The sequence below is a fragment of the Dryas octopetala genome, chromosome 9 (genome assembly GCF_963921425.1).
Source record: "Dryas octopetala chromosome 9, drDryOcto1.1, whole genome shotgun sequence".
Lineage (NCBI taxonomy): Eukaryota > Viridiplantae > Streptophyta > Magnoliopsida > Rosales > Rosaceae > Dryas > Dryas octopetala.
Window position 1 is genome coordinate 10,895,913 of NC_141374.1, and position 13,852 is coordinate 10,909,764.

The 13,852-nt window shown below is 33.2% G+C and overlaps 1 protein-coding gene across 1 annotated transcript; it reads left to right on the top strand.

Moving 5' to 3' along the window:
• Positions 1-1,674: 1,674 nt before the first annotated feature.
• LOC147273987 (protein P21-like) lies at positions 1,675-2,745 on the top strand. Its single transcript, XM_086256454.1, has one exon. The coding sequence runs from the start codon at positions 1,721-1,723 to the stop codon at positions 2,402-2,404; it is 684 nt and encodes a 227-aa protein (XP_086112580.1). The 5' UTR covers positions 1,675-1,720; the 3' UTR covers positions 2,405-2,745.
• Positions 2,746-13,852: the final 11,107 nt, after the last annotated feature.

Consider the following 13,852-nt stretch of genomic DNA (forward strand, 5'->3'; position numbering starts at 1 on the left):
TAATAAAATATATATAATGCTGAAAGTGCTTTTGATTTATTTATTTGGTAACAAATAGGCTTTGTACTTGTTTATAATTTTTTATCTACAAATTTATATTAACATTAAAATTGCTAAAAACAAAATAATTAAATAAGTATGCATATTATTTTTGTAGGTATATTATAATTTTAATGGTACAAATAAAATACCATAATTAATAATCAATATAATTAAGTTTAATTTGGTACATATTGTTATGAGATAATTAAGGATATACTGGGCAACTAAAATTTTTAATTAATGGGCCCAACAACTTTCATTCACTGCGTTTTGAAAAAAATGTGCTTTTTAAAATGAGTTCTTTATTAATAAGCCACAACATACAATCTTTTTTAGTTATAATCTAAAACTTCTAATCTATTTATTTTTAAGTCACAAAAAATATTTCTAAGCCACAATTCAAGAAAAATCAAGTATGGAGCATTCAAAACTATTGAAACTCAAGTGTACCCAAGTAATGTATTCAAGCATACCCAAGTTTTAGTTTAATTTTTTTTTTAAATTCTTTTGAGAGTTTAGAGTTTATGGTATAGTCTTTAAAATTTAGGGTTAGAGCTCTAAAACCTTAAATATGAAGTCATAAAACATAAACTCTAAATGGATAAATCTTAAAACAATACTATATCATTCAACAAAATATAATTCTACGAAATTATAAAGTGTAACTCTACAAGAGTTACATATATTGTAACAAAATAAAATGTAACTCTTTACATATTGCATCATAACAAAATAAAATTTAACCCTGTGAGTGTTACATACGGCGTCAGGAAAAAAGTTTAGTTTTAAGCCACTCCTCGTGACTTAAAAATAAATAAATCTTTTACATGGGTTTATGAGTGAAACTTAAAATTTTTTGTGGTTTTTTGCTAATTTACTATTGTAGTGAGTGACCTAAAATAGTGAGGCACTATAGTTTTTGGTTTTTTTACCAAATACCAAAATTGTTGTGAGTAACCTAAAATTGTCATCCACAACAGCTTTGGGTGTTCAACAACAATCTCAAACGGGCCCTTAAACTCATTATTTGTTTATTCAAAAACAGTTATATAATCAAACGATTTCTGATTTGATTAATTTTTTTGCAGAAATGATCTTTAAAAGGTGATCTATGTGTAGTAAAATGTTGTAATTTGTATTGATTAGTATAGAATCAGCAGAGAAGGATTCGTAGATGATCCAAATCTCTATTTTTTATGGTCCTTATTACATAATTAATTAGACTTTTTAATTAAAGTCCTCATCTTATTATATATTTCTCATCAATGTTTAGTCTGTTGAGTGCTCATGGACTCATAGAGTTCATGTCAATAATGTATATTTCTAATTTCTTTGGTCGCCATATATGTGGGCAAATTAATTGCAAAAGAAAAAAATACACACAAACAATTACACTAGAGCCACTCAATTTTTTCTTCATCGTCTCCATCAATTTTTGTCTGTTTGATTACATGGAAAAGTCTCTCCGACTTTTTCTCCTTGTGGAAAAAATGAACCTGAAGAATTTGATGTGCCATTTAATTAATTAGCTGGTGATCATAGACTGCTACCTAGTCTTCTCTGTAACATACACATCAATATGACAATTAAGCTTTACCCCGTGTTTCTATATAACCTCATCACAATTCATAACACAGCCACACACACACCAAAAACCAATTAAAATCAAGTCCCAACAATGAGCTTCATTCAAAGCCTCTCAGTTTTCTCCATCCTATTTATCACCACCCTCTTCTTTGCACCAACCAATGCAGCCAGATTTGACATCCGAAACAACTGCCCCTTCACCGTCTGGGCAGCCGCCGTGCCAGGCGGCGGCCGCCAGCTCAACGGGGGAGAATCTTGGGCCCTGGATGTAGCCGCCGGCACCGCCGGGGCCCGCATTTGGGCGCGAACCAATTGCAATTTCGATGGTGCAGGACGTGGCAGCTGTGAGACCGGTGACTGTGGTGGTCTCCTCCAATGCCAAGGGTACGGGCAACCCCCGAACACGCTGGCCGAGTTCGCACTGAACCAGTACATGAACCAGGATTTCATTGACATCTCTTTAGTCGACGGGTTTAATGTCCCGATGGACTTTAGCCCCACGGGCGGGTGCCCGAGGGGGATCCAGTGCACGGCAGATATCAACGGGCAGTGCCCGAATGAGTTGAAGGCTCCGGGTGGGTGCAATAACCCTTGCACTGTTTTTAAGACCAATGAATATTGTTGCACACAAGGCCAAGGGAGTTGTGGACCGACCAACTTCTCAAGGTTTTTCAAGGATAGGTGCCCAGATGCCTATAGTTACCCTCAGGATGACCCTTCAAGCACATTTACGTGCCCTGGTGGGACTAATTATAGGGTTGTCTTCTGCCCTTGAACTTGCTCATGCATGTTTCCCTCTACATGCACAATATGCTAGCTAGGAGGCAAAAACATCTGCTACCTAGTTTATGATATTAATAAATGCTTGTGATGCAATAAAAGTTGAGTAATGTTTCGACTTACAACTATCACATTATGTACTACCTACTTCTCTAATTGAAGTTGTCTAAAATCACTTATATAAGTGAGTTTCCCTTTTTTTACATATTAAATACATAATGACCTGATAATAAAATGTGGTTAAATAATTTCATTCGAAAGAGTTTGAAGTTCGCACATGTAATAGTGTGCATTATGTTACACAAAATTATAATAATCATACAACCAATTACTGTACGTCTCAAAAAGTTGTTTCTAATTAATATATATATAGAGGAGTGTTCTAAAACTAACTAGCTAGCAAATTAATACGAAGCTAACTATGCTTTTGGTTCTAGTAATCTAATTGAAATCAAATAAATAGACGATCAGTGTTTTCGATAAAAGCATATAAATAGTTGTTTTTATAAACAAATGACTAAATGATTTTCAATTTTAGAGATTTTTTACAGGAATGATCTTTGAAGTATGACCTAAAAAATAGACGGTTCAGATTTTGAGATGATATTGTGCGGTGGGCCCAACATAGTGATTAGCTTTATATTAACTTACTAACTAGTTAGTTTTAGAGCATTCTTGATATATATATATATATATGATGATTTTTGAAGTATGACCTAAATAATTGACGGTTCGGATTATGAGATTAGTTATGTGGTAGTCCCAAAAGCATTGTTAGCTTCGTATTAATTTGCTAACTAGTTAGTTTTAGATCACTTCTCCATATATATTGATCCATATATATTCTTATTTGCTTACGGAGAAGGTCTGACAGATAGTCCCATCATCCTTAATTTGTGGATAGGTTTATGCGTTTGGATGCATTTAATTATATATAATATGAAGCCAGTGTGCCCATAACGTACTTCTGTATGCTTGGAAATCTTACAATATCTCATGCTTGATGCTTCTATATATGCTTTCTTTTGGAAGGATCCAAAAAGTTTTAATCAGGGATTTTGTGGTTTTGTCTCCTCCACGGCTCCACTGTCCTACGTACTATTAATTAATCAAAGTAAAAGCTAGGCATGATTCACATCTTCTTTCTAAGGTTGGGGTTCGTCTATATATATTTAAAGATCAGTACGTCCTTATCCACGCCAAGTTCAAAGGATCCACAATATCAACTCAACTCTCATCTAGTCCTTCATCAACTTCACAAGTCTGAAGTCTCCCATCTTATCTCTCACGTGATTTACCTTGGATGATTATCTAAGTACTGTTATTCATATATTTATCTTATACTTGTATAGTTTGGAAGGGACACCTCTATTATATATCTATATATATATATATATATATATAGGTATAGAGGGCCCTTCCAATAAGGGATTTCTCATTTAGTGTTAAATGAGGGATCACCTTATGGGGCCCACACAAGTCATTTTGTGTTAATCCGAACCGTTCATTTTTTATATCTCCATTGATAGATCATCCCTGCAAAAAATCAGCCAAATCGGAAATCGTTTACCCGTTCGATTAAGCGGTCAAAGTTTAGGTGTTTATAGAGGAATTTGTTGTTCGTTCATTTGTTTTAAACTTTGACCGCTTAAACGAACAGGTAAACGATTTCCGATTTGACTGATTTTTTGCAGGGATGATCTATCAATAGAGATGTAAAAAATGGACGGTTCGGATTAACACAAAACGACTCATGTGGGCCACACAGGGTGATCCCTCATTTAACACTAAATGAGGGATCCCTTATTAGAACGGCCCTGTATATACATATATATATATATATATATATAAAAGTGCAAGACTCCTCTATGTGCAAAAGTTGGTCTCTATATGGCCAGAGTTGGAGATCAAGAAAATGTTTATAATTCACTTCACTTCTTGCTCCTGTCATTTCAATTTTTTTTTTTCTCTATTTTGACATGTTTTCGGGGGTGGAGGGAACCGGAGGTTTGGCTGATTCCAACACACTTTTGGTAGGTAAGAGAAAGAGAAAAGGAATAAGCTATTTGTCCAACTTTTTTTTTTTCCAGTTATTTTTTTTCTTATCCTACGTAGCATTCATATATTATACTCTACAAAAACAAAAAATTGGAGGATTAAGAATTTTTCAGAAGAAAAAGAAAATAGTTTGAATCATACTGTCATGTCACACATCATAATTTTTCTCCTTAGATCACCATTAAACACAAGAATGTATATAGGGAGCATTAAGTGTGGAATCTCATATTTAGAGTTAAATGTGGTATAGGGCAGATGAGCTCATTCCATGTAGTTTTTTCAACAATTTAAATCGTTTATTTTCTAGGCATCTATTCATATATCATCTTTACAAAAAATTATCCAAATCAGAAATTATTTGTCTATCTAACTTTGATCAAATAAATAGACGGTTTATCGAAAATATTTGATTCGTCTATTTATTTGATCAAAGTTAGACAAATAATTTTTAATTTGACTAATTTTTTGTAAGGATGATCTATGAATAGAGATTTAAAAAATAGACGATTCGGATTGTTGAAAAGCTACATGGAGTGGGCCCATCCGCTCCATCCCATATTTAACACAAAATGTGGGATCCCACACCTGAAAGGCCTGTATATATATACAACGTACTATTCTTTTACAAAATGTAACTGATCGAGAACCTATTTCTTAGCTGTTAGATCAAATATAAATGCTTGCATGCATTGGAATGTAATTAATTCACTTATTACATAAATGATTCTATTTTATGATCATTATTACATAATTAGAATTTTTATTTAAAGTCCTCATCTTATTTTGTTCAAAGAAAGTCTTAAGAGCCATCGAGTACCACTGGAAATATTAGTTCTAGTTCTACATCTTGTGTACGTTCGAGCATTAATATTGTTAGTTGGTCTCATAGACTAGCTTGTAGCAATAACGATGTGTATTCATGAATGTGGCTGGGTGGAAAGAAGGCGCAAGTGACTTGATATACTGGAAATATCTCGCTTCTTTAGAATTGAGACATTAATTTCTTCAAGACTTTATAGGTCGTTCTTCCATACTTGATTCGGTTCTAAATTTCTCACTACTCTGATAAGTCCCACTTTAATTTGCACAAGTTGAATTCAACCACCATTTCATAAATGGTCATTTTTCTATTCATATAGGATATTATATATTATGTTACTAGACTCTAAATTTAGATTCATACATTTAAGTAAAATTCAAGTTAATTAATAGTTCAAATTTATAATCTGACCGAAAAATATTTCCAAATATATATAGAATTATTCTCTGATAGAATTGGAGCATCCAACCCAAAACCAATTGGCAATAGGTGGAGAGGCCCAAGACTTATAAACACATATGCTAAGCTCTAGTTTTCCGATATGGGACATTGCTCCACATTACTCTCAACATGATAGAATTAGAGCATCCAACCCAAAACCAATTGGTAATGGGTGGAGAGGCCTAAGACTTATAAGCACATATGTTGAGCTCTAGTTTTTCGATGTGGGACATTGCTCCACATTACTCTCAACTTGATAGAATTAGAGCATCCAACCCAAAACTAATTGGTAATGGGTGGAGAGGCCCAAGACTTATAAGCACATATGTTGCTCCACATTACTCTCAACACGCCCCCGCACGTGTAGCGAGATTTTTGAGCCTTACACGTGAACAAATTGTATTGGGTGATGTGGGAGCACGTGTGGCCGTTGGGCCTTACACGCGGATAACCAAGCTCTGATACCATAATAGAATTAGAGCATCCAATCCAAAACCAATTGGTAATGGGTGGAGAGACCCAATACTTATAAGCACATATGCTAAGTTCTAGTTTTCCGACGTGGGAAATTGTTCCACATTACTCTCAACATTCTCAAGTGCAAACATTTATAATTTCTTAAATTTCAAATTCATTAATGATCAATCGAGACCGGTGTCATAAAGAGTTCATACAGTTACATTTTATCTCATTTATTTTATTTGTAAAAGAAATTACACGTATGACATAATTAGCTAGTCCTAAAGTCATATGTAATGAAGTCGTTCTTCTTCCATTTGGTGGAAAAGTCTTTCTTCCTTCTTATCTGATCTTGTGGAAAAATCTTAATTTTAACATAACAAATAATTTTCATTATCTAACAGTAACAATTACAAAAATATTTTTTTGTTGAACCGTAAATATTCTGTCAACATATATAACATTGGACTTGAAGTGCAAGACTCCTCTATGTGCAAAAGTTGGTCTCGATCTATATTTTCAGAGTTGGATCAAGAAAATATTTATAACTTCACTGCTTGCTCTTCTCTCATATATTTCAATTTTTTTTTCTCTATTTTGTCCTGTTTTGGGGGTGGAGGGAACCGGAGGTTTGATTGATCCCAACACACTTTTGGTAAGAAAGAGAGAGAAAGAGAAAGAACTATTTGTCCAAACTTTTTTTTCCAATTATTTTCTTTTAAACTTACATAACATTCATTTTTTGGAAGAAAAAGTAAATAGTTTGAATCATACTGTCATGTCACACGTACATCATAATTTTTTTCTGCTTAGATCACCATTAAACACTAGAATATATATATATATATAATTATTCTTTTACAAGATCTAACTGAAAACCTATTTCTTAACTGTTAGATCAAATATAAATGCTTGCATGCATTGGAATGTACGTAATTCACTTATTACATAAATGATTCTATTTTATGGTGTTCATTACATAATTAGAAATTTTATTTAAAGTCCTCATCTTTTTTGGTTCAAAGAAAGTCTCAAGAGCCATCGAGTACGTACCACTGGAAATATTAGTTCTAGTTGTACATCTGGTGTTCCAATATTAATGTTAGTGGGTCCTCGTAGACTAGCTTGCAGCAATAATGTTAGGGTGGAATGTATGTGTATTGATGAATGAGGGTGTGTAGAATAATTAATATGCTAGAATATCCGGTCTCGTTGAGATCTATGCCGTGGAAAAAAAGGCGCAAGTGACTTGATATACTCAGAAGATCTCGTTTCTTTAGAGTTAGATATTAATTTTTAAAAAACACGACGCATTTAAGATAAGTTTTTAACAATAAACAAAAACAAAAAGGGCATGTGTCTCCGGGATAGATCGAAACTTCTATGCACCATCCTATACATATAATGTTTAAAATAGTTGTGGCCAAGGAATAAAATTTCGAGTTTCGAAGAAATTTCGATGGAAATTTTGATACAAATTTTGACGAAAATTTCAAAAATTTTTAAATTTCGACAAAAATTAGACGGAAACGACAAAAATTGTTATCAAAATACGGAAATTTTGAATGAAATTTTATCATATATTTATTTAACATATTATCTACTATATTGATAAAAAACATTGAAAATACCAAATTATATGGTAGATTTCATGTGATATGTGATAAATATAATGAGTGATGGAGGTAAATACTGTTAAATAAAATTAATATAATAAATAAATAAAATTATTATATTTTTTATACTCTATAATCTATACACTAAACCCAATACTTTATATGTCATAATATTACATTAAACCCCATATACTCTATATTTTTTAAGATATGATATAAAATATTAAGATTTATGCCCTTTAGAGTTTTTAATTATTTTTTATATAAAAATGTATTATGATTTAGGGTTTAAAGATAACTAAACGAAATCCCAAAAGAATCAAACGAAACTCCAAACTTTTTTTTTTTTTTTTTCCAATTGCCCAAAGATCTCAAATCCTAATTGACCTTAAACTTTTTTTTTTTTTCTCTTTTTTTCTTTTCTTTTCATTTTTTTTTTCTTTTTCTTTCCTTTTCTTTTTTTCTTCTTTCCTTCCTTATCGTGCTTCCACTTCTCCACGTGATGGATGGCGTGAGCACTGAGCAGAACCTTTCTTCTTCCTTTTTGACTTTTTCTTCCTTTTTCTTTTTTTTTTCTTTTTCTTTCTTTTTCTTTTTTTTTTCTTTCCCTCCTGGCTTCCATCCCGTGACCTTTCTTCAGTTCTTCACTTCTTCCCTTTATTTCTTCTCTCCCAGCCGCCGCGACTCACTCAGCATATGGTATAATATCAAACCTCTTTCTCTTCTCTCTCCTCCTGTCCTCCCTCTCCAGCGCCACTCTCTCTCTCCCAAGTCCCTCCCCGATCTGATTTTCTCCCTCCCCGCTCTCTTCTCTCTTCTTTCTCCTTCCTCCCCAATCACGCAGTGGCTGAGTTTGTAACTGGCAAGGAGAAAGATAGACATAAAAATGGTGGGTATGTTGCTCGGAACGAAATTTCGGCGAAATTTCTAAAATTTTGAAAATTTCGGCGAAAAATTCATGAACTAGTGTTAAAATTTCCATACCCTCAAAAAACGAAATTTAACTCCTTAGTTGTGGCTATTTATAATTACTAAAATAAATATGATGTTAAAAGTGCTTTTTCATTTATTTGTTTGGTAATAAATTCTTGTGAATGTTGATTCCCATCACGAAAAACATCTATATACCTTCTTCCAACCGCATTTACTAGTTTTGAGCAAAGGCTCAGCTAAGTTTGGTTGTAGACATGGCAATCATGATAGATAAGAGTTGTATAATGAATACTGCTACACTTATCATATATCAATTTTTTTTTTTTTATCAAATGATAGTAGCCACTACAAAAAATATGAGTAAAGCACACCCTCATTGGTGGCATAGAATAGGGTGGCAATTAGGCAATAAGGACTGAAGTGTCTCGATTTTAACAAAAATGGGTGTCAATTGGGTAATAGGGACTGAAGTTCCCAATTGACACCCCATTTTGTGCCACCAATGAGGGATGTGCTTTGCTCACATTTCTTGTAGTGAGCTTTATTTTATTCAAATTTAGACTCATCTTAAAGTCATTATTAAAGATCAGTACTTAAGATGCTTAACATTTAGATGATGCATCATTTGATATGGCCAAAAAAAACAAAAAGATACTTCATTTGATGGAGGGAAGGCCGGACGGGGCTACCCTAAATGACACTACTCTATGATAGATAGAGCAAAGGCGTGACTAATTAGCTTGGTTAAAGACATGACAAGCATGATCGAGTACTAGAGTTTGTAGAATGAGTACTACTACACTCATCATATATCAAATTTTTTTCTTTATCAAATTAATGATGTGAGTGTATGTACAGGATAAAAACTTTCATGCATGAGACCGTCCTATATACCGATAAATTATTATTTGTGACTATAACATCACGTGTTAATGTGACTAATTCATTAGAATTATAATGTGTAAATCATTAATATCGATCTAAAACTGTAAATCCTAAATTCATAAATCCATTGTTCACCTATATTATAACACATGGCCGGATTAAGTAACACCACGTGGTAGTGTTACGGTCACATACAATATTTTTTTCTTATATACCTATAATGTGTCTATATATCTAACTCTCACATTACTTGACTAAACATATACAAAGTTCCCATGAAAATTTTTGGGAGGTCTACTAGTCTATTATTGGAAGTGTTGGAAGTATTGGAAGCCATCAAGTTCAGTTTTTGAGGTTAACTATCTTTGAATTAAGGAATATTGACAAGTTCCTTTACATCAGTCAGTGCCTAAATCAAGGAGAGGTTGCGTGTAATCAAGGAGTTGATTACACGCAACCTCTCCTTAATTTAGGCACTGACTGATGTAAAGGGAACTTGTCAATATTTCCTCCTTGATTACACGCAACCTCTCCTTGATTTAGGCACTGACTGATGTAAAGGGAACTTGTCAATATTTCTTAATTTAATGAGTATTGACCTCAAAAACTGAACTTGTCAATATTCCTTAATTCAAGGAAAGTTAACCTCAAAAACTGAACTTGATGAACTTGATGGCTTCCAATACTTCCAATATCTATGTAGTTATATATTTCTCATCAATGTTTAGTCTGTTCAGTGCAGAAATATCTTTGGTCACCATGCATGTGGCCATAAATTAATCCCAAAAGAAAAAGTACACACAAACAATTAGACTAAAGCCACTCAATTTTTCTTCATGGTCTCCATCAATTTTTGTCTCCATCACGTGGGTGTTACGGTCACATACAATATTTTTTCTTTATATACCTGTAATGTGTCTCTATATCTAGCTCTCATATTACTTGACTAAACATATACAAAGTTCCCATGAAATTTTTTGGGAGGTCTACTAGTCTATTATTGGAAGTATTGGAAGTATTGGAAGTATTGGAAGCCATCAAGTTCAGTTTTTGAGGTTAACTTTCCTTGAATTAAAGAATATTGACAAGTTCAGTTTTTGAAGCCAATACTCCTTAAATTAAGAAATATTGACAAGTTCCCTTTACATCGTTAGTGCCTAAATCAAGGAGAGGTTACGTTAAATCAAGGAGAGCTTGCGTGTAATCAAGGAGTTGATTACACGCAACCTCTCCTTGATTTAGGCACTAACTAATGTAAAGGGAACTTGTCAATATTCCTTAATTTAATGAGTATTGACCTCAAAAATTGAACTTGTCAATATTCCTTAATTCAAGGAAAGTTAACCTCAAAAACTGAACTTGATGGCTTACAATACTTCCAATATCTATGTAGTTATATATTTCTCATCAATGTTTAGTCTAGTTTATAATAATCAATGATCCAACTTCTCAAAGTTTTTTAAGGATAGGTGCCCAGATGCCTATAGTTACCCTCAGGATGACCCTTCAAGCACATTTACGTGCCTTGGTGGGACTAATTATAGGGTTGTCTTCTGACCTTGAACTAGCTCATGCATGTTTCCCTCTACATGCACAATATGCTAGCTAGGAGGCAAAAACATCTGCCACCTAGTTTATGATATTAATAAATGCTTGTGATGCAATAAAAGTTGAGTAATGTTTCAACTTACAACTATCACATTATGTACTACCTACTTCTCTAATTGAAGTTGTCTAAAATCGCATATATAAGTGAGTTTCACTTGTTTAAGAAATTAAATATACAATGACCTGCTAATAAAATATGGTATAAATAATTTTATTCAAAGGAGTTTGAAGTTTGCACATATAAATATGTGTATTATGTTACACAAACTTATAATAATCAACTCCACGTCTCAGAAAGTTGTTTCTAATTAATATATTGATCCATATGTCTTCTTATTTGCTTATGGAGAAGGTCTGATAGTGATAGAATTATAACATCAAACCCAAAACTAATTGGCAATGAGTCGAGAGGTCCAAGACTTATAAGCACATATGCAAAGTTCTAGTTTTCCGATGTGGACATTATTCCACATTACTCTTAACACGCCCCAGCATGTGTGGCGATATTTTGAGCTTTACACGTGAACAAATTGGATTGGGTGACGTGGGAGCACGTGTGGCCATTGGGCTTTACACGCGGATAACCAAGCTTTGATACCATGATAGAATTAGAGCATCCAACCCAAAACCAATTAGCAATGGGTGGAGAGGCCCAAGACTTATAAGCACATATGCTAAGCTCTAGTTTTCCGATGAGGGACATTGCTCCACATTACTCTCAACACGCCCCCGCACGTGTGGCGATATTTTGAGCCTTACACGTGAACAAATTGTATTGGGTGACGTGGGAGCACGTGTGACCGTTGGGCCTTACACACGGATAACCAAGCTCTGATACCATGATAGAATTAGAGCATCCAACCCAAAACCAATTGGCAATGAGTCGAGAGGCCCAAGACTTATGAGCACATATGCTAAACTCTAATCAAACAGTCCCATAATCCTTAATTTGTGGATAGGTTTATGCGTTTGGATGCATTTATATAATATGAAGTCAGTGTGCCCAAGACGTACTTCTGTATGCTTGGAAATCTTAAAATATGACACGCTTGATGCTTCTATATATGCTTTCTTTTGGAAGGGTCCAAAAAGTTTTAATAAGGGATTTTGTGGTTTTGTCTCCTCCACGGCTCCACTGTCCTACGTACTATTAATTAATCAAAGTAAAAGCTAGGCATGATTCACATCTTCTTTCTAAGGTTGGGGTCTATATATATTTAAAGATCAGTACGTCCTTATCCACGCCAAGTTCAAAGGATCAACAACTTCACAAGTCTCCCATCTTAACTCTCACGTTATTCATATATTTATCTTGTACTTGTATAGTTTGGAAGGGACACCTCTATTGTATCCCTATATATATATATATATATATATATATATATATATATATATATAAGTGCAAGACTCCTCTATGTGCAAAAGTTGGTCTCTATATGGCCAGAGTTGGAGATCAAGAAAATGTTTATAATTAACTTCACTTCTTGCTCTTCTGTCATTTCAATTTTTATTTTTTCTCTATTTTGTCATTTTTTCGGGGGTGGAGGGAGCCGGAGGTTTGGCTGATCCCAACACACTTTTGGCAGGTAAGAGAACGAAAAGGAATAAGCTATTTGTGCAAACTTTTTTTTTTTTTTTTCAGTTATCTTTTTTTCCTATCCTACGTAGCATTTATATATTATACTCTACAAAAACAAAAAATTGGAGGATTAACAATTTTTCTGAAGAAAAGTAAAATAGTTTGAATCATATTGTCATGTCACACATCATAATTTTCCTCCTTAGATCACCATTAAACACGAGAATATATATATATATATATATCAAAGGAGCTTTAAGTGTCAGATCTCACATTTAAGGGGTGTATTCAATTAAGATTTTAATGGACTTTTGTAGAGTTTTTAAAAGTCATTGACTTTGGTAGAGTTGATGGATTTTTAATGACTTTCATAAACTCCACATAGACTTTGACAGAATTCTATTAGAGTTTCCCTGACTTTTCTCATAGATTTTGAAGGATTTTTATAGATTTCTAATAACTTTGATATAATTTTTTATTATTTATTTTAGGATTTCTCCAATATGTTTTTTATTTTTTTGTCCTCCGTAAGTGAGTAGAATGAGGATGAGCTTCAATACCGAGATGCATGTGTTATAAATTGTCATAATATTGCAAACAATATAAAAAGTTGGGGCTAGAATTGTAGGGACCAAAATTATTTTGTTCCATAATTTATTGTAAGTGTTTTGAATTTTATGTTTTTATGTTGTTAGACTGTCAAATATTGTGTTTTAACTAGTTGTTAGAATTTGTCTAATTGAATTGACAGGTTGAGAACATTATCTGATGTGGTGGTAACATTATTTCTCAAATTATGAATATATAATCTTGTGATTTTGTTGAGTACTTAAAAACCGTGAAGTGGTTGGTTTGAATATCTTGCTGTTACATTGCATTGTGGCAACGTTATTGGTTCCAACCCAGGATGAGGAGTCAATTAAATATAAGAGAAAAAGAAAATTAATATAAGAGAAAAAGAAAATTAATATAAGAGGATATAGTAATTAGAAAAAAAATAAATTAAGAGGTGGGTGAAAAAATAAGATTAGGGGGTTTAGCATC